Raw genomic sequence first — 22005 nt, 5'->3', positions numbered from 1 at the left:
TAAAGACTGCTTCCTTCATTGTGTTTTAACCTCAGTTTTAAAGGATTGCGCGGCTCTCTCTCTCACGCTGCCTGTGTGTGTGCCTCTGTCTCTCTGTGGCGCTGCCTGTGTGTGTGTGCGGCTCTCTTTCTCAGGCTGCCCGTGTGTGCCTCTGTCTCTCTCTGGCGCTGCCTGTGTGTGTGCACGGCTCTCTCTCTCGCGCTGCCTGTGTGTATGCCTCTGTGTCTCTCTGGTGCTGCCTGTGTGTGCCTCTGTCTCTCTCTGGCACTGCCTGTGTGTGCCTCTGTCTCTCTCTGGCACTGCCTGTGTGTGCCTCTGTCTCTCTCTGGCACTGCCTGTGTGTGCCTCTGTCTCTCTCTGGCACTGCCTGTGTGTGCCTCTGTCTCTCTCTGGCACTGCCTGTGTGTGTGTGCGCGGCTCTCTCTCTTGCGCTGCCTGTGTGTGGGCCTCTGTCTCTCTCTGGCGCTGCCTGTGTGTGTGCGCGGCTCTCTCTCTCACGCTGCCTGTGTGTGTGCCTCTGTCTCTCTGTGGCGCTGCCTGTGTGTGTGTGCGGCTCTCTCTCTCAGGCTGCCCGTGTGTGCCTCTGTCTCTCTCTCGGGCTGCCCGTGTGTGCCTCTGTCTCTCTCTGGCACTGCCTGTGTGTGTGCACGGCTCTCTCTCTCGCACTGCCTGTGTGTATGCCTCTGTGTCTCTCTGGCACAGCCTGTGTGTGTGTGCGGCTCTCTCTCTCAGGCTGCCCGTGTGTGCCTCTGTCTCTCTCTCGGGCTGCCCGTGTGTGCCTCTGTCTCTCTCTGGCGCTGCCTGTGTGTGTGCACGGCTCTCTCTCTCGCGCTGCCTGTGTGTATGCCTCTGTGTCTCTCTGGCACTGCCTGTGTGTGCCTCTGTCTCTCTCTGGCACTGCCTGTGTGTGCCTCTGTCTCTCTCTGGCACTGCCTGTGTGTGCCTCTGTCTCTCTCTCGCGCTGCCTGTGTGTATGCCTCTGTCTCTCTGTGGCGCTGCCTGTGTGTGTGCGCGGCTCTCTCTCTCGCGCTGCCTGTGTGTGTGCGCGACTCTCTCTCTCGCGCTGCCTGTGTGTGTGCCTCTGTCTCTCTCTGGCACTGCCTCTGTGTGAACCAAGGTTCCACTGAGGTTGACTAATGAAAAGTCAACGTGGCTCAGAGCTGCAAGTGGACTGTGGCACAGGCAAACAGAAATGACGGCATGTTTTCCAAGGCGTCGTGTCCGAGTTGGTGGGCGTGGCTCTGCGAGTTTTCATCGTATCCAATGGTCTAAGAGTTGGTGGGCGTGGCTCCTTCCTGCGTGCGCCATTGGCGTCTTACTTGTCGGCGGTTTAGTGAATCCACACCCCTTCCAGCGTGCTTTCCATGAGTGGCTACTTGTCGGAGGCTTAGTGAATTATATATATAGATTTTACACAATTTTATAATTTTTTAAAATATTTTCTATGTCATTTGTGCTGAACAAATCTGCGCTGTCTGTTAGCACTTTTTCTCTTTTCCTTTTATTGCCCAGAATGGGCCAATTTGTAATGAAATTTAGGTGAATTTTAAGGTGTGAGGGTTGTTTACTCTAAATGTCTACAGCACACAACAGCACCTGCTACACCGACAATGTGCTTATAATGAATGCCTTCAATATTGCATTCAAAAATCTCAAACACTGGGCTTTGTTATTTTCTACCAGCCATATTGGTCTCTGATTCCATCTCAGGCACAAACAATTTATAGACAGAATATTGCACCTGCAGGCTGAAAAGATAAAAAAAAATAAGAAAACAGAATCTACTGTGTTCTGACAGGTGTGACCATGAAAATCACGGGGGCTTAAGAAGAACAGGGGTCTTAGACTTGAATCAGTGTGCATGTCCCCACCTAGCTGTACTGAGGGAAACAAAGAAAAACAAGCATGTAGTATGAAGGTTAGGGGCAGTGAGATTTGAATAGCCCATGCATAAGAACAGTAAACCCATAATGAGCTGAGCAAGAGCAGGTAATAGGAGTATGGATAGACACAAATGACAGAGACAGCAGCTGAGATTAAGAACAACATATACATAATCTAAACCTGTTTATCCAGAGCAGGATCACAGGAAACCTGGAGCCTACCCAAGCAGGTTTGGATGCAAGGCAGGAAAAATTCCTGGTATGCAATATGTATGATATGGCTGGTGTTAAGAACAAAAAAATATGATATTTCAACTCTCTGTTTTGAGAGAGGGAGAAACGTTGAAAAAAATAGGGAAAGATATTTTAAAACATAATTCTGCTACTGGATTATTTTCACAATATCAGGTATTTTGAGCAGTGAATAGTAACTAACAAACAAATTCATAAATATAGCATAAATACAAATTAGTATGTTTAGCTTTTCATCACTTGGCAGACTGTCTTCGCCTACCTACCTGTAGTTCAGTAGTACATTGCCAACTTGGGAATTTTACAAGGTTTGTATCGCTTCTTTGCTCAACGACGTTTTTAAAGTAAAAGTGATTGGTCAGCAACAATATGCTGATGTTGTATGATGACCTTGTCAATCTCTCGATCAGTGCCGTTTTATTTTCAAAAATCGGGAGTGGTCTCCCCTCAACTTTCTTGTGTACTCAGATATGGGGATGGATATTTGAGGAGTAAACCGCAAGACAATGATTATATTATGTACATTAAAAAGCCATCAACAACAAATCAAATCAAATAAATAATATATTGAACAGTTATTATAAACACATATACATACATAGTTAAAAAAAAAACCAAAAAACGGTATTTTCGGACTCAGGGAGGTCTAAAACGTCAATATTCATCAAAATCTCGATGTCGAATTTTTTTCATGATTACTATACTTTCTCTATACTTCGTGTACGAAGTGGAAGGTGAATTGTTGTCAACAAAAAGCAAGCACCTAAGAAATAAACTGAAACATTACTCACTCGTGGTTTTTCTGTCCATACGGTAAACTTTTTGTTGACCAGCACATTCAAATTTCAGGCGTCTGAATTACATCTTGATATACAACAAGTGCAAAGAAAGGCGGCACGTAAATCGCTTTCTATTCCACAGGTTTTACGTGCGTATTCAGCTTTCTCTGTCACTGCAAATGCTTTGTGAATATGTGCAGGCAGTTCATGGTGGATGACTTTTAGTTTTAGAGTTAAAAGTTATAAGGGTTAAAAACTAACAACAAGAATATTCATTCAAAAACAAAAATTTAAATTATGTTTAATAAATTATTATTTTATTTCAGTTAGTCTTTCCATCTACTTTAACAGTTTCATTTTGTTTTAGTTTTTCATTTCAGTTTTATTAATTATTTTATTTAAGTTTACGAAAATGTTTTTTTAACAATAGTTTCAGTTTGATTTTAGTTTTCATTAACTATAATAACATTGGTACAGACCTTTAAAAAGATGCCAATCAATCAAACATTCACAAGATGTTTATCAAGACGATACAAGGCTAACGTGGTTAGCAGGTTTACAAGTAAAACAGACAAAGTTTGTTGTTAAGCTAACAAGCCTATTGTTTACTAGGAAACAATTTCAAATTATTCTTTAGCTCTTGTTAAGCTAACAAGCCTATTGTTTACTAAGAAGCAATTTCAAATTATTCTTTATCTCTTCCTTAACTAATTGAAAATGTAAACTACTGTACTTAACACCAGCTTGTATACCATCCAGACTCAGATAAGATTAAAATACAAAATGAAAAGGTCTGAATTCATTAAAGTAGGTTTTCTTGCCATCTGTCTAACTGCACAGGATGACTCCTCCAATTCCTTCTTCTTATTTTATTACTCCAATTTCTTAAATGTAAAGGCTAATATTCTAGGCTTATCTTTTTCTCTGTTAAAGTCTGCCTTACTATTCTTTTTTTATAGGACATTCAAAAAACTTGAGCTTGCTCAACTACTGTAATAGCTTGTGTTAAGAAGCACAAAAACTAAATCATCATAAAGTGCAGAGAAGCAGAAGCTGAATTTTTTTTTAGTGCAATCAGCCAATTTACAGATCACTGGTCAACTCTTTTATACTGAAAATCAGTCAGTTTAGATCAGAGGCTGAATTAGTGGAGCATCATTAATGAGACATATCAGCAAGAAATCTCACATGACAGAATACTTAATAATGCAATTACTTTGACTTTAACAAGTATTCAATATATATAACAAAAACAATACTAGTGTGGTCTAGTCCAGTGCTCCGCAACCTTTTCTCACCTACGACACACCAAAGTTCTTCCTAGAATTTCCGCAGCACGTCAAAACCTATAATATTTAGCTGTTGCGTAGCTGGGGTTGGGGGGGTGGGTTTGGGCGGTCCGCTCCGAGCGCCAGCTATTTAGGGGCGTCCAAACTACTGCAGTTTCCTTTTTTTTTGTTCCTTGAGGAGGCGCAAAAAAAAATTTCTTTCAGCTTTGGGGCGTCAAATTTTTCACCGCCCCGGGCAACATGATCTCCAGCTACCCCACTGATATATAGATATTAATTTAATACACAAATTTTACAATAAATTTTCATTTTTTATTATAAGTATACATTTATTATAAGTATACATACATAAAAACTATACTATATTTACTTTTATGCAATCTTAATAATTATTATAACATAATGACTGATTAATGTGATACCTGCGCTTGTTTCAATGAACACAAAAGTTTTATATTCGGCTCAATATTTGTCAGCGCAACCCGAAGTTCTTGGTCAAGATCTTTTAAGCATGACCGCTTATCATTTTTAATTAACACAAGAGTTGTTTGTCTTTTTTTGGCGTAATTGGGATGGTTTGAATTTAGATGGCGATTTAGTTTACTGTGTGCCATTGCCCCGTTTGATAGCTGATCGCCGCAAATGATGCATTGTGGCTTTGGAGCCGTTTCGTCACCACACCACGAGAATCCATATCGAATGTAGTCTTCGTTGTACTTCCTTTTCACAATCTTCTTTGTTTTTTTTGCAACACTTGTGCTGGGTTCTTCATCATCTGTACGTGAAGACGAATCTTTTCCACGTAAATATTTATCCATATTTAAAGGGGTATAAAACTAAATATGAATCACACGAAGAACGTTAACCATACACAATTCAGCAACACAACTAATAGTAATGAATGATAACTACTGTCGCAAGACGAGTGAATGCGACGTAGCACGACTAATACGTCGGCTTGAATTGAATCTAGGTGAGGGCACGGAGCGCTCTGGCTATCAAAGCATACTACGGAGTTGTCTGGCGACTACATAGGGCCTACGTCGTAGGCGACAGGCGATGGGATTTATTATTTCAGAGAAATGACACATAAAATTATTAAACCTTTAAAAGGCCATTTACGCGAATATTTCATTGCACGTATTCTCGTTATTGTGTTTCTAAGGAGGACCGTTGAAATATTATTTAGTTAGAAAATTGTCTTATTTGACCGCGTCACACCTGTATCGGCTCAAGGCACACCAGTGTGCCGTGGCACACCGGTTGCGGAGCACTGGTCTAGTCTGCTTTTTTTCTTTTAAATGTAATTTGGCTTTTTAGTAGCTACAATTTAGTTGTATTCTTAATAGAAAATACATGCACAGAATTATCATCTTTCAGGGATTTGCAATCTTTATTAATCTCTTCTTTTGTCCACTTTTTTTTCCAGTTTGCACCTGATCAAAGCACTGTACAGCCACCTGTGATGCTTAAATAAAGGCAGGAGCCCCAACTGACCATAAGACCTACTGCAGCGAATCCTCTGGGACCAAATCTAGAAACAATGAGGATGCCTTAAGCACATTTATGTTGGGCAGAAAGCCCTGTGGGGGCTAGGAAGTCTTTTGGTCTTGGAACATCGGTAGATTTTGTTTTTTCCTCCAACTTAACCAGAGCTTTTTTGTTTGTTTTTTCTGTCCTCCCAGCCATGTGAACCTGACCTTCACTGTATTCATGTTTAGAGACTCAGAATACAACATTATATATTAGACTCTACTTTTCTACTAATTATATATCTATCTATGTTATGTAACCTGCCTTTATTTATTTTATTACTTGTTTGTTATTATTTTTGCCTAACCTGTTTTTCGTCTATTGTAACGGTTTCTTTCTCATCGTGTAAAAAACTTTGAGCTACATTCTGTGTACAAATATGTGCTAAAAAATTGTGCTGTTGCTGTTTCAATCTTAAGCCACTTTATGATGACTAAGAATGCAAATTGTTAAGAAAAAGACATTTTATGTCTACACATTCGTATAAATGCACTGTAGATATAAAAATGATCATACTCACCAGGCTCCCAAGGACTTTTAATTTCTTTCTTAGGGCATCACCAATTTGTCTTACAATTTCTCCTCGTTTTGGTGCTGGAATCTAACATGATTTGAAAGACAGCCAAATGAACATACAATGCCAAGATAAGGAGGATGAAAACATATTCACATTATTCAACAAATGTAATCAAACCAGATCCTATACTTCAGGCAATGCTATTGTAAGAAATACAAAGTGCATACCTTCAAGTGCATACAATTGCACTTTCATCAAAATACCAAATTAGCAGCAGCAACACTCAGTTAAAAATTGTTATTTTAAAGTAAAATTTTGTGTGGGTATTTATAAGAAATTGCTCCATGAGAGACTCGGGTCTTGTGATGTATGCTGCTAGCTGCTGGAAATGTTTTACCAGTCTGTAGTAGCCAGTGTATTGTTCTAAAGTGTTATCTCCTGTGGAAGGATCCTGAGTTCAAATGACACAAACTGTCTGAACAAACTTATCAGGAAACCCTGCTCCACCACAGGGCTAACCCTGGACGTAATGGAAGCTGTTGAGGAAAAGAGGATGATAGCAATTTTAGATGTCATCATGTAAAATCCCCTCCATCACCTCCAGGAGACACCCTCTTTGAGCACTTTTAGGTACATTACTTCGCAGGTGTGCTAAGAAATGCCTCTGGGTGTCATTTCTTGCCGCTGCTATCAGGCATATTCAAAAACCTCCTCTTGATGTCCTAAACTAAATACTTTAATTTATTTGTATTCATTTTGCTAATTCTGCTCAATATTTCTGTATAACTTATTTATTTATCCATGTGTCTATTGATTGATTATTTGTTCTTAAAGACTGTATCTTTTTTTTTATGTTTCTGCTGCTCTATGTACTCAGATGTCCCCTTGGGATTAATGAGGTTTATCTAATCTAACCTAAAACTCTTGCGTTGCACCCATTTTTTCCACTAAAAAAATGTCCATATTTACATTTTTGGGAAGAAAAGGAATATTAAGTTATTAAAAATTAGTTTTACTGAACATATGGAAAGGAACAATCACTTTGTAATTACTAAACATGCTTATACTTAAAAATGAGTGGTAGACAACATCTATCTAGTGCATTTATTATATATCTTTACACTCACATCTGCCCAGATCTTCCATGCTTCCTTCGCTTTTTGCACAGTTTCTTCATAGTCTTGCAAACTTCCCTACATGATTTGAACAAAAAAATAATTCGATACTTGAAAATTTAAATGATCAAAATACAGTAACAATTTGATTGGGGCATGTTTTTTAAATTAAAATTTCTAACATGACATGACAGTGTCTTTGCATCTGAATACTATATCACATCAGAAAGGAACACATAAAACCATGCTGTTTCTGTTAATACTAGACAAAGAGCCCATTTCGACAACGTAAGATGAAACGGGCACGAGTGGAATAGTAATAAGTATAAGCACCAGAAACCTGATACAAGTGTATTGAATGAATGCGTAATTGAATCAAAATGCATAATTAGGCCTCGAGCTGTAGTCGAAATCGCCTTTCAGGCCTCTAGAGCTTTAATCGAAGTCGCCTTTCTCTTTGAATTTTCGCGGCCGTAAGTCCACAGCCTGCCGCGATGTCGGTCTTGTAAGGTTTTTCGGGCAGCTGCGCGGAAGGCGACTGCACATTCGGCTTCGGACGGATGTGAGTGAGTGAGTGAGTGAGGAGGCTGGCAAATTATGTATTAAGATATTGCATACTGTAGACAAAACACATTGATCTGCAATTCTACATTGGTAACAGGGTATGCAAATATAAAACAGTAATGTGACACACAATAAAGGCAAGTATGCACTGATGTGTGCTTTGATTGGCAATTGCATTGTAGGTCTAAAATACACAAAGCTACAACCGTGCACATCAATAAATGTGAAGATAAAAAAGGTTTCTTCTTTAAAGTGATGGTCGAAGAGACCTTACAGATTGGGTGGGCATTCAGATAAAGATTATTGATACTGACAACGTCATCAATTAAATTTAACATTAAACTATCAAAGAAAATAGACATGAATACTTACTTGGCGCACTCTGGCGATAGGCTCATTGTTTGCAGGACAGTAAGTAGTAATGACCTTTAAGAAAAAAAAAAAAAAAAAAGGTTGATACGATTAATATTGAGCCCAGCAGACTTAATACATAGAAAACACGAAATCTCTTTATCCATCCAGTCGCTCCTTCTCAAGTCTCCATGAATTAAAATAGGACTCGTACTTAGATTTCGCAAAACTTCAATTTATTATTTCTTCAACAGTAATCAATGGGGGGAAAAAAACTTAACTGACATGCACTGTATATTTAAATTCAGTTATATATCTTAAGAGCAGGATATGGAGTTACAAAGTTAATGGTTCTTTTTTTAACGGTAACTAATAATAAAATGTAACAAAATAACTTAAAATAAGTGAAGCGGATGCCCATCCTAGCTACATTAGGCAGCAGGCTGGAAATGATCATAGTCGGTGTGGCTGTCTTTAACCAGAAACATTAATGCATTCACTTACATCCACATCATACGTGCCAATTTTTCTACCAACTCACCTATGAGATGGGTGCTAAATCGGGCACCCAGGGTTAAGTCCACAGAGCTAAAACATATAAACTACACACTGACAGTGCGCGAACCTAGCCTGAAATTCACGTCTAAGGAGCTGCGTGGAAGCACCATTGACAAATGTACTATCATATCGTGAAATGTTTCAAAAGCATGCATATTTACTATAATCCACACAGCCACGTGACGCTTTTGACCCGCAACTCTAAGCCAGATGCGTTCGGCCTCTAACTCCAAAAGGTATTTTTAGCAGGCTCTCTCATTGGCTGTAGTGCATACCTCGCCTCGTCCAGACCAGGTGCCGTTGTACACGCCGTCGTTTTCTTCCTTTAGGCCGAGTTCTTTTAGCCAGGAATACTTTGGCTGGTTAATCAGCAAAGTGGACATGGCAGTACTATGTTTAAAACTGTAAGCAAATACTTTTTTCTTCAGGACAAAGTGCCGAAACGAGTTTAAGAAAAGTGCACAATACATTGTGGAGCTCAGCAGCTGTCAATCTCGACTGTGTGTTTGACCACGCGTACAACCCTCCCCCAAGAGAAGTACGCTGATTGGTGAGTGAAAATCCCCGCCCACCAAGCTGGCTTTTTGTAGCAAATGGCTAACGATGGGATGGTGAGCGACAGTAAGAGGATGACAGGTTGTGTTTGATGGTTTTAACTACTTCACACATGTCAAGTAACATGTGACCACCGTAGAATGTTTGGTTTAGTGGTATATTTTGATGGTAGAGTAGTATCTTATTATCAGTCAAAGTTTATTTGCAAACGACGGCAGTATTAATATATGTCGCTTAGAGATGATGTCACGAGTAAACTCCGTCCAACTCGTTCAGATTTCAAGTGTATGTATTGCTAAACAGGCGAACTTGAATGTATCTATATATGTGTATATATACATACAGATAATTAGATTTTTGTGTACACGTTACTTTATATTATTCAATTTCAAGTACACAGTATATATATAAAAGATAATGAAAGCAAAATAGTTCTCGGGTTAAAAACAATGGAACCTTCCGAGCTTCTCGCATCTAGCATGGCTACAATATTCACCGTACCCCTGAATACAATTGGAATTCGAAAGCAAAGAAAATGAATTCTCATTTGTAGTATTTAAGCTTACACCTTTTTATTTGAAAAATAAATCTACTGCTTTTTCAACAATTATGCTTTTTACAGGTCTTATTGGTAGAAAAGCCAAAGTTTATGTTACAAACGAAAGAAAAAAGTGACATGCTAAACAAATTGCCTGCTTGGCCACTCCGTGAGGAGACCTGGCTCCTGTCTGCATGGAGTTTCCATGTTCACCCCGTGTTTGCATGGGTTTCATCACAGTCCAAAGACAAGACATGTACAGTAGGTTAGGTGGATTGGTGATGCTAGATTGGCCCTAGTGGATATGTGCTGTGTGTGTGTGTGTGTGTGTGTGTGTGTGTGTGTATTCTCCTGCGAGGGGTTGTTCCTGCCTTGTGCACTATGCTTGCTGGGATAGGCTGCAGTCCCTGGGACCCTGCTCAGGGGTAAGCAGGCTTAGAAAAATATGGTGTTATTAATTAAGAAGAGGTTGAGTGCATGCACTGATGCAGTGCTTAGCTACACCCACCACAGAATAAACCAACTCAGGTTCCCAAAGTAAAACCTGAGTGCAGCTGTGCAATGGGTGACACCTCAGCATTACACTAGTTCGAATGGAATGGAACAATGTGAGGTTTTTCTTAAAGTGACTGGAGTGCCAGCCCTGCCACCAACCCCCAAATTTTCCCTGCAAGTTGAGGGACCTGCTGGCAGGACTGGATGCAGGTTAATGTCATACCCAGGGCAGAACAATTGCAGGTTAAGGGCCTTGCTCAAGGGCTCAATGGAGTGGAATCTGGCATTTACGGGATTCAAACCAGCAACCTTCTAATTGCTGACGCAGAACCCAACTCGGAGCTACCACTCTGCCCATGTATTAATTAATATAATTGAATATATAACTGAAACCAAGAAACAAGACTTGGCCTGACATTACCTGACTTCCAACTTTAATTATAGGTCACATATGTTTGTAATTTGAGACCATGTAAGGGTAGCAGAAGATTCTGGGAATGCACTTCCTTGGTCAGCCTTGGACAGAATTTCATGCTTGAGTTCCTCTTTATATACCATACTTTGTGCATTAGTCATCAATAATTATTGTACGTTTACTAGCAATCAATTTGAGCATCACTCCCTCAAGTTATGGAACCAACCTAAAACATTTTAAAGTATGGCCACTGTCCTGTACAGCTCCATAACAAGAAAATTCACATTCCATTGCTCCTTAACTTAGATAATATTTCATTCATGAATTCATTATGTATCTCAATGTATCTTTATGGTGATGTGTTTGCACCCCTTTGATCAGCTCTTAAATATGGAGTTCCTTCAACAATTTTTTTACATCTTTACAAGTCAAAAAATTTGTTGAAAGGAACATGCCTAATTTCTTTAATCCTCCGTCACTATCCACACTTGGAATATATTTTAGCAAGTAGTGAAGGAAATGTGGAAGTATTCAATAAATGACATGGTATTCATTGATAGACTAACTTGGAAAATTGACATGTCATTTAGTATCTCAGTCAAGGAGTTGAATTCAGTTCATAATATACATTATTAATCAACCTATGCAAAACACACTTCTGTCCATCATACAATTTTATATTTAAGATCTTTCTAGATTAAAGCTATCCAAAATATGCCAGATTCTGGAACCCAGTTGTAAATGCCATCCAGCATCGGCCTCATTAGATCATATGTTTTCAGACTGTGTTGGATTTAAAATTATTCATAATCTTTTTTTTTGCCAACGTGTGGAGTTACATGAGATAGAATTAGACAATTTTGTAATTTACTCACTCTGATTTCCTTTACTACACTGTTAGCACATCCATTTATTTTGCTTAACTGGGTGAATTGTCATGATCTTTCCATAACTCCATAGGAGGTTGATATGTTGTCAAAAACTAGAAAAATAAAATTTTCTTTGTCTGGACCAGTAAAGATTTTTTTGTTCAGAATTTAGCAAGAATTAATCCGTGTTATTCTTTATAAGTCTTCTAGGCTCCTGCCTAAATTCTCTGTCTAACTTCTGGTGTTTAGTTAATATAAGGATCTATACTGTATTTGGCTTTTATTATCAAATAGTTCTCCACAATGGGTTAGAGAGGGGTTTCAAGTTTTGATTGTGGTTAATGAAAATTCACTCTATCTGAATGGACTTTCATGTAATGAAAGCCAAAATACTTAATTTAAACATTGACAGAATTTTTTTTTGGGAATCCGTTTATTGGTTACCTTTCTTAATCTTACATTAATAAAGAAAAGCCTTTCACAAGCATTTTCTGTTTACACAAGAAAGGACACCATGTGTCATGTAAGATGTAAGGGTCTTTTAAAGCAGTGCATTTGGTTATATATGAAGCAAAATTGATACAACCTACATTACCTTAAAATGTAAAATAAAAGATTGTCATAAGTGTATGAATAAAATATCATAGCAAAGAACCTTGCGATATTATACTGTTTCTGCTTCTGCATTTGTATTAAAACTATAGAAGATTAGAAAAATTGTAATGAGTACAGGCTGTTCAGCCCAACAAACTTGTCCATTCTGTTCACCTAGATTGTGAAAAGTAATATAAAGTTGAAATTTGAAGGTCTCTAAAAGGACGCTGTCCGCCACACTATTAGGTAATTTATTCCATGTGTATATGATTCTTTGTGTGAAGAAAAACTTTCTAACATTTGTGTAAATTTCTACCCATAACAAGTTTTTAAGTGTGTCCCCATGCTTGTGTTGAACTCATTTTAAAGTAACAGCCTTCTGTACTAACTACTTTCATAATCTTAAATTTTTTCAGTCATGTCTCCTCTTAATCTCTGTCTACTTAAATTGAAAAGGTTAAATTCCTTCAGTCTCTCACTATAGTTCATACCTGTTAGTCCCAATATCAGCCGTGTTGGTCTTTTCTAGACTCTTCTCTAGCAATGCTATGTCTTTTTTATAATATGGAGACCAAAACTGGAGACAATGTTACTCATTGTGAGTACAGTACTCACTACTGCATTATATAATTTAAGCATAACCGGATTGGCTCCAGCAGTCCCCCATGACCCTGTGTTAGGATATACCAGGTTGGAAAATGACTGACTGACTGACTGACTAATCTTATTAGCCTTCTTGATCGCTTCTGTACTCTAACTGAATGTGAATAGTGAGTCCACTATGATTCCTATGTCCTTCTCATGAGGTGTACTTTTAAGTTTCAGACCTTCCACTGTGTATTCAAAGCTAACATTTTTACTTCCTACATGTAATACTTTACATTTACTTACAATAACTTTCAACTGCCACATATCTGCCCAAGTCTTTATGCCATTTAAGTCATTTTGTAACTATTTAGCTGATTCTACATTATCTGCTCTTCCACCTAGTTTGGTATCATCTTCAAATGTAACCAGCTTATTGATTATATTCTTGTCCAGATTATTTTTGTATATTAAAAAGGGCAGTGGCCCTAGAACTGATCCCTGAGGAGACAGGTCAGGTCAGGTTGGGTTGCATGCACTGGTACATTGTATTGCTGCACCTACCACACAACAAAACACCTCGGGATCCTGGTTGGCAACCCCCCAGGCAGATGCATGGTCCGGTCTCACCCTCCAGAAATGACCATCCATCTGCCACAGCCAGGTGTTATGTGGGCATCCCCTTGCCCTCGTCCAGCCACACAGGACCTCAACAATGACGATCCTGTGAGCCGGATCAAAATCGGGGAATCGTATTACATGGCTGTAATTCCGTAATAATGCAGGTTTTGTGCCTCATTTGGGACTCCTTGAGCAACCTCTCATTCGACACAATGTTAAACCAGCGGTACCCAAGGATTTTCCGGAGAGATAAAGTACCAAAGGAGTCCAATCTTCATCTCAGGTCACTGGATAACATTCATGTCTCGCAACCATGTAACATGCAAAACCAGAAGCACCAGGACTCTAAAGACTTGGACCTTCATCCTTTTGCAAAGGTATCAGGTATGCCACACACCCCTTTCCAGTGATCTCATGACTCCCCATGTTCTCCCAGTCCATCTACTGGCCTCATAGTTAGAGTCACCAGAGACATGAATGTTGCTGCCGAGGTAAGTAAACCTCTCGACAAGGTCGACACTCTCTCCATAGACAGACACAGTACTAATGGCTGTGCCCAAGAGGCCATTAAAGGCCTGGATCCTGGTTTTTATCAAGGACATTTGCAAGCCCAGACACTCAGACGTCTTGCTCAGTCCCTCAAGAGCCCCTATCAGATCCTACATTGACTCTGCAACGATCACAGCATTGTCAGCAAAGTCAAGATCAATGAAAAAGTCTTCACCAACAGATGCCCCACAGCCACTGGACCCCACGACCCCGACCAACACCCAGTCCAAGCAAGCATTGAACAGAATAGGAGCAAGAACACACCCCAGAATCAACAAGGAAAAGTTCAGAGTTTCGGCCTCCACACGGCACAGCACTCACATTACCAGTGTACAGGCCAGCCATGACATCCAGCAACTTTGAGGGGATTCTGCGAAATCTCAGGATGTCCCACAGGGTGGCTAGATCAACTGAGTCGAAAGCTTTATGAAAATCGACAAAGGCTGCAAGGAAACTCTGCCGATATTCGCGTTTGTGCTCCATGAGAACCCTCAGTGCCAGGATGTAGTTGATGGTAAACTTCTTGAGTGTAAAACCAGACTACTCCAGTCGCTGGTAGGTGAGCAAGTGATCAGGGATCCTATTGAGGATGACCCTATCAAGGACTTTATCCATCACCGATGACAGTGTTATTCCCCATTTAGTTGCCGCAGTGCAGGCGATCACTCATCCCTTTCCGGATAGAGACGACAAGTCCCGTTTTCCAGTCAGTTAGGATTATGCCCATCTCCCAGATGGAAGCAAACATTGCTTGCAATGCCAGGAGGACAACCTTACCACCAGCTTGGAGAAGTTCACCCCGAATACCACAGATCCCTGCAACCTTCTCTACCGTCAGCTAGTTCACAACCTGTGCAATCTCAGTGAGATTGGGTGGTTTGGAGAATTGGCCTCAAAAACTGTGGACCCAGAGATGTCCAACATCCTAGCCAGAGGATCAGCTTTAAACAGCTGAGCAAAGTAGCCAGCTCAGTGGGTTACAACCGTAGTGTCATCCTTAAGGACCATTCCATCACCCGCCCTCACTGCGACTGCTCTGTGGAGCAGATTTGGATGTGCGTAATGCTTTGATTCCTCTGTAAATAGGATGTGGGTCAATAGACCATGGATGGTGTGTCACTTGCTCACAGATTCCTGTAACAAACGCCTCCTTATGTGCCCTGTGTTCTCACAACCATCCTTCTCAGGTCCCGGTAGAGTCTGGAGTTGCCATCAAGCCATGCACTCCTCTTGATAATATCCAGGGTGCCCTGAGAGATAAAACACCTCCTTCTGGGAACATTGGTAACACCAAATCAACCCTCAGCATCTTGTCATGGAAGGCCCCCCATATCACATTAGGATCAGCAGTTGCTCTAAAATCTGTAAGTTCCTAACACAAACTGCGTGTAAACTCATTAGAAACAGCCTGATCTTGGAGTCTGGCCAGGTTCAGACTATTTTTCCTAGTAGGTGATAGCCTACTGGACCTAAACTGGATCTTCAGAGTAGCAACAACAAGTCTGTGGTCAGAATTCACAATCTGGGCACTTTTGTAGACCTTGCAGTTTTGTAAGAACCTCCAGCGTCTGCCCACGAGGATGTGATTGACCTTCACCCGACCACCTGTATTGGAGTACCAAGTCCAATGATGCGGCTCAGGGCGCTTGAACCAAGATCCAGTGATCCACGGCCCCTGACCTTTTGCAAAGACAAGGAACATAAAGCCACTTTCACCACGGTTGCCATACCTTTGAGGACCAACACAATCCTCATAGCCAGCCCTGCCAGAGCCAGTGGCTGTATTGAAGTCACCCATAACCAGAGGAGTGTCACCTCACAGGCACCCATTAACCACAGAGTGAAGTTGTGAATAAAATGTCTCCCTCACTGAGACATCACTCACCATGGCCAGAGCATACAATGAGATAACAGACAAGGTGCCCAGAGAGTTCCTTAATCTGAGTCTCATAATACGCTTGTTGTAAAGAGTGACATTGGACACTATTGGAAGGAGCCTGAGTATGACAGCCATCAGAGCCAAAGACCAATAAAAGGTATACCCACGTACAGAGATCTGGCCAGTCCCAGGTATGCACATCTCAGAGTTTAAAAAAAAATTTTTAGCCAGTATTATTCATCTGCTTTCCATGTATTTCCATATATTGGCATGATAGTCCCCTATGATATGAATGCAGATGATGTTGCTTTAGTGAAAAGAAATGAAATTAGATTTACCAGGCCTCATATTCAACCAGTGTTCAAATAGCTGAAAGTAATTAGCCTTTAACTGAGTTGAGCACATTAGTGGGGGGTTGGGAAAAATTTCATACTTGAAGCTTGCATATTTTTTGCCTTTCACATCAATGAAATTAAAATACCACAAAACATATTTCTGTTTATCTCCTTAAGATTCTTCCCTATATATTTCTATGGGTCATGACAATATCTGTTTAAATTCACTATGACAAATAAGCAGTAACACAGAGAATTGCCTTCAGATACCTTCCTAAACATTTTACAGGTGTTAAATATATCATTCATTTATTAGGATTGGTTCCAATAATTTTGTCTGTTTTGTCAATCAGACGTTAATAGTAAATATTTAAAAAATGACATCATAGGTGATAAGTGCTGCATTAACAAAGGCATACAATGATGTCTTCACAATAACTGATACTATTTACATGCTGTATGGGATCATCAGTTTACTTTAAAAGGTGACATAAAATAAACATGATCTTTTAATAGACCTATTCAGAAGTACTGCTTTGATACAGCTTGTACAATATACAGTATGTACAATCGTAATAAGTCTAAAATACTAATAGTCTTAAGAAGTTAAGAAAGCTATTTCTTGCATTAATGCTAAATTGACATTTATTTATATTGCCCACTAGCAGCTCCAGGCAAGTGGATTTTTTTCTAATTGGAGTTTTCTTTTTATCCCAGTGTCCCAGAGGTTTATTCAGAATAGTCTGCATTCCATCACTTTTCAAATTTGAACATGGTAGGTTAATATGCAAATGTTAATTGACCTAGAATGTGTATAGCTATGTGTGACTGTGTCCTGTCATGAATTGATCACCCACAGTTTGTTGATGCCTTGCACCTTATAATTAAAAATTTAAGTTCAGAAAATTAATAGATGGTGTACTTGAATTAGTGTTTGTGGACAGTGGAAAGAAACCTAAGAGTTCTAAGAAAACATACAGCCTCACTGTAGGAGGCAGGGGAACCAGCATAATACTACGGGCAAAAAAATGCCTGCAAGGTATATCTTACATTTTTCTCAATTGATTGCAGGGTGGCATATTTATTAGAGTTGTTACAGCTCCAGTGTATTTGGTGCAAATCTTGGCCAAGTCAGTAATGTGTCTTCAGAGAGGACGACATAGAGAGCAAAATATTTCAAAATAATACAAAACTAAGAAGCATAATGGAGTCAGGTTGTTTTAATAGTGTAACTTGGGACCACATTTGTCTGATAAATGTTGCTTCAGCTGCTAGGTGTAAATATTTAGTTTCTTTCCATGTGGTTTTGGGTAATGGGAACATAGATATAGGAGTAAGGAGTACAATAGAAAAGCTGATTTGTGTTTTCTATTAAATAAAATGATGTTTCGTATTTTAATATATCTTTATTTATCAGGGCCCTAGAGTGTTGCCATGTTGCATGTTGGTTAGACATGCATGTAAGAATTTCGCTGTGCTCTGTACACATGATATTGCTACTGCTTTTATTATTGCCAGTGCTACAACTATTGTTCTTCCCATGTCTGTATGTGGTTTTCTCCACGTATTCTGGTTTCATTTCACGCTCCTAAGAACCGCCTGCCAGAGTCATCTGCAAATCTAAATTCACCTAATGTAAGTGAGAGTGTGTGTGCATGAGTATTCCCTGTCATAGACTGTCACCTTTCTGCTTTCTACTTGGTAGACTACAGCTACAGCTTCCAGAGACCATGAATTGGCTTAAACGACGGCACTTTTGATACCCAGAACCCCACTACCTGCTACATCAGTTACTGTTCTGGCTTCCCTGACTCCACCTCGTCCCCTAATCCACCATAGTTATAGACAAGTCAGTTTCATCCTGTTAATGAGTTTCGTCTTGAACTTGTGTCTGCCTTTTTTTTTTTTTTCCAAATATATGGGGTAGCCATCCACAGACCTTTTTCTGTCTGCTGCCTATTTTATTACAATAGAAACTCTGAATGTTGCTCATTCTTTGCCGGGTAAATGTTCTGGGAACAAATCCATCATCTTTTATTTGTCTGATATTTTTAATTCTCTTGTTTTTATAGCTTTGTTTCCTCCTTCTGACCAGAAGCATAGTTCCTGGTTTCTGTACATGTCTTAGTTATGTAAGCACATCCTAATATGCATTATGCTAGGAAGTATCAGGGTTTATGTGCACCCTTAGTTATATCCCAAAAAGTTAAAAACAGTAGCAAATTCATAGTTTTATCAAAATCAAAGCAAAAGGTGAGGCAAACTAAATAGGAATAAAAAGTACCAATATTAAGTTTGCAGATGATACCAAGATATGTGGAATAGCAGATAATCTGGAATCTGTTATATCATTACAGAAGGACTTGGATAGCATACAGGCTTGGGCAGATATGTGGCAGATGAAATTTAATGTCAGTAAATGTAAAGTAGTACACATAGGAAGTAAAAATGTTAGGTTTGAATACACAATGGGCGGTCGGAAAATCGAGAGTGCACCTTATGAGAAGGATTTAGGAGTCATAGTGGACTCTAAGCTATTGACTTCCCGACAGTGTTCAGAAGCCATTTAGAAGGCAAACAGAATGCTAGGTTATAGATAGATAGATAGATACTTTATTAATCCCAATGGGAAATTCACATTCTCCAGCAGCAGCATAATGATACAATAAATAATATTAAATTCAAGAATGATAATAATGCAGGTGAAAAACAGACAATAACTTTGTATAATGTTAAATGTTAACGTTTACACCCCCGGGTGGAATTGAAGAGTCGCATAGTTTGGGGGAGGAACGATCTCCTCAATCTGTCAGTGGAGCAGGACATTGACAGCAGTCTGTCGCTGAAGCTGCTCTTCTGTCTGGAGATGATACTATTTATGGATGCAGTGGATTCTCCATAATTGATAGGAGCCTGCTGAGCGCCCTTCGCTCTGCCACAGATGTTAAACTGTCCAGCTCCATGCCAACAATAGAGCCTGCCTTCCTCACCAGTTTGTCCAGGCGTGAGGCGTTTTTCTTCTTAATGCTGCCTCCCCAGCACACCACCGCGTAGAAGAGGGTGCTCGCCACAACTGTCTGATAGAACATCTGCAGCATCTTATTGCAGATGTTGAAGGATGCCAGCCTTCTAAGGAAGTATAGTCGGCTCTGTCCTTTCTTGCACAGCGCATCAGTATTGGCAGTCCAGTCTAATTTATCATCCAGCTGCACTCCCAGATATTTATAGGTCTGCACCATCTGCACACAGTCACCTTTGATGATCACGGGGTCTATGAGGGGTCTGGGCCTCCTAAAATCCACCACCAACTCCTTGGTTTTGCTGGTGTTCAGTTGTAGGTGGTTTGAGTCGCACCATTTAACAAAGTCATTGAATAGGTCCCTATACTCATCCTCCAGCCCATTCCTGATGCAGCCCACGATAGCAGTGTCATCAGCGAATTTTTGCACATGGTAGGACTCCGAGTTGTATTGGAAGTCCGATGTATATAGGCTGAACAGGACCGGAGAAAGTACAGTCCCTTGTGGCGCTCCTGTGTTGCTGACCACAATGTCAGACGTGCAGTTCCCAAGACGCACATACTGAGGTCTGTCTTTAAGATAGTCCACGATCCATGCCACCAGGTATGAATCTAATCCCATCTCTGTCAGCTTGTCCCTAAGGAGCAGAGGTTGGATTGTGTTGAAGGCGCTAGAGAAGTCTAGAAACATAATTCTTACAGCACCACTGCCTCTGTCCAAGTGAGAGAGGGATCGGTGTAGCATATAGATGATGGCATCCTCCACTCCCACCTTCTCCTGATATGCAAACTGCAGAGGGTCAAGGACGTGTTGAACCTGTGGCCTAAGGTGGTGAAGCAGCAGCCTCTCCATGGTCTTCATCACATGTGATGTCAGAGCAACAGGCCGAAAGTCATTCAGCTCACTAGGACGTGATACCTTTGGGACTGAGGTGATACAAGATGTTTTCCAAAGCCTCGGGACTCTCCCCTGTTCCAGGCTCAGGTTGAAGATGCGCTGTAGAGGACCCCCCAGCTACGATGCACAGACCATCAGCAGTCGTGGCGATACTCCATCTGGACCCGCTGCTTTGCTGGCACGAAGTCTCCTCAGCTCTTTGCTCACTTGCGCTGTTGTAACTATGGGTGGGGATGTCTCTCCTATGCTGGTATCAGCAGAAGGATGTGTGGAGGGTGCAGTACTCCGAGGTGAGAGTGAGAGTGGGTTAGGGTGGTCAAACCTGTTAAAGAAGTTGTTCGTTTGGTTTGCTCTCTTCACGTCTCTCTCGATGGTGGTACCCCGCTTCGAGCTGCAGCCAGTGATGATCTTCATCCCATTCCACACTTCCTTCATGCCGTTATTCTGCAACTTCTGCTCCAGCTTTCTCCTGTACTGCTCCTTCACCGCCCTGAGCTGGACTCGGAGTTCCTTCTGCACGCACTTGAGCTCATGTTGATCACCGTCTTTAAAAGCCCTTTTCTTCTGGTTCAAAAGGCTCTTGATGTCACTTGTAATCCATGGCTTGTTGTTAGCATAGCAGCGTACAGTTCTTACTGGAACTACAATGTCCATACAGAAGTTGATGTAGTCAGTAGTGCAGTCAACAACTTCATCAATGTTCTCACTATGAGATCCCTGCAGGATATCCCAGTCTGTAGTTCCAAAACATTCTCTCAGAGTATTCTCCGCCTCCGGGGTCCACTTCCTGAATGATCGTGTGGTTACAGGTAGGACTCTCACTTTTGGTTTATAGTGAGGCTGAAGCAGAACCAGGTTATGATCTGCTTTCCCAAGCGCAGGCAGCGGGGTGGCGCTGTATGCGTCTTTAACGTTTGCATACAGTAAATCAATAGTCTTATTTCCCCGGGTGTTACAGTCCACATACTGGGAGAATGCAGGTAATGTTTTGTCCAGCGTCACATGGTTAAAGTCCCCAGCGATTAGCACAAGCGCCTCAGAGTGCTGCGTTTGTAACTTAGCAACAGAAGAATGGATGATGTCACTCGCTGACTCCACGTCCGCCCGAGGAGGAATGTATACAATAACAACAATGACGTGTCCAAACTCTCTGGGCAAGTAATAGGGACGTAAACTTACGGCCAACAGTTCGATGTCCCTGCAGCAAGTGGAGATTTTGACGTTAACATGTCCTGAGTTACACCACCTTGAATTGACATAGAGAGCAAGTCCTCCTCCTTTGTGCTTCCCACAGGTACTTGCATCTCTGTCCGCTCTAACTGTGCTAAACCCGGGTAGTTCCACATTAGCGTCTGGGATGGTGTTAGTTAGCCACGTTTCGCAAAAACACAACAAACTGCATTCTTTGTAGGTTCTGACATTTTTCACCAGTGCAGCCAGTTCGTCAATCTTATTTGAGATTGAGTTTACATTCCCCAGAATCACAGAAGGCACCGAAGGCTTAAAACGCCACTTTCTCGCAAGCCGCTTCATTTTTAGCTTAGTGCCCGCTCTGCTGCCACGATACTGCCTTCTTACCTCGTCGGGTAAATAGGGAACCACACCGGCACTGGCATTTGTTCTCAGTGCTCGAAGTTGAGTACTTGAATAGGCGAGTCTCGGCGTGTAAAAATCCATGCCCATGTTGTAAAAGTAAGTGTGTCCAGTGAACAAATCCACATAAAATAAAGTGATAGGAGTGATCAATAAATAAAAATAGAAAAATAAAAGTAGAAAAGTACACATACACATACAGTCATACATGGAGCTGCT

The 22005-nt window shown here is 40.7% G+C and overlaps 1 protein-coding gene across 1 annotated transcript in view; it reads right to left on the bottom strand.

Moving 5' to 3' along the window:
• aldh7a1 (aldehyde dehydrogenase 7 family, member A1) overlaps nucleotides 1-9378 on the bottom strand; it is a 74247-nt gene extending 64869 nt beyond the window's left edge. Inside the window, exons 1-4 of the mRNA XM_028805235.2 lie at nucleotides 9117-9378; nucleotides 8305-8358; nucleotides 7381-7446; nucleotides 6257-6337 (exon numbers count right to left, since the gene is read on the bottom strand). Coding sequence (XP_028661068.1) covers nucleotides 6257-6337; nucleotides 7381-7446; nucleotides 8305-8358; nucleotides 9117-9311 — 396 coding nt within the window. The 5' untranslated portion in view covers nucleotides 9312-9378. The remainder of the gene's footprint in view (nucleotides 1-6256; nucleotides 6338-7380; nucleotides 7447-8304; nucleotides 8359-9116) is intronic.
• Between the last annotated feature and the right edge of the window lie 12627 nt (nucleotides 9379-22005).

The sequence above is a fragment of the Erpetoichthys calabaricus genome, chromosome 7 (assembly GCF_900747795.2).
Source record: "Erpetoichthys calabaricus chromosome 7, fErpCal1.3, whole genome shotgun sequence".
NCBI lineage: Eukaryota > Metazoa > Chordata > Cladistia > Polypteriformes > Polypteridae > Erpetoichthys > Erpetoichthys calabaricus.
The sequence above is the reverse complement of the archived record's forward strand: the minus strand, read 5'-3'. Positions and strand labels throughout refer to the sequence as shown.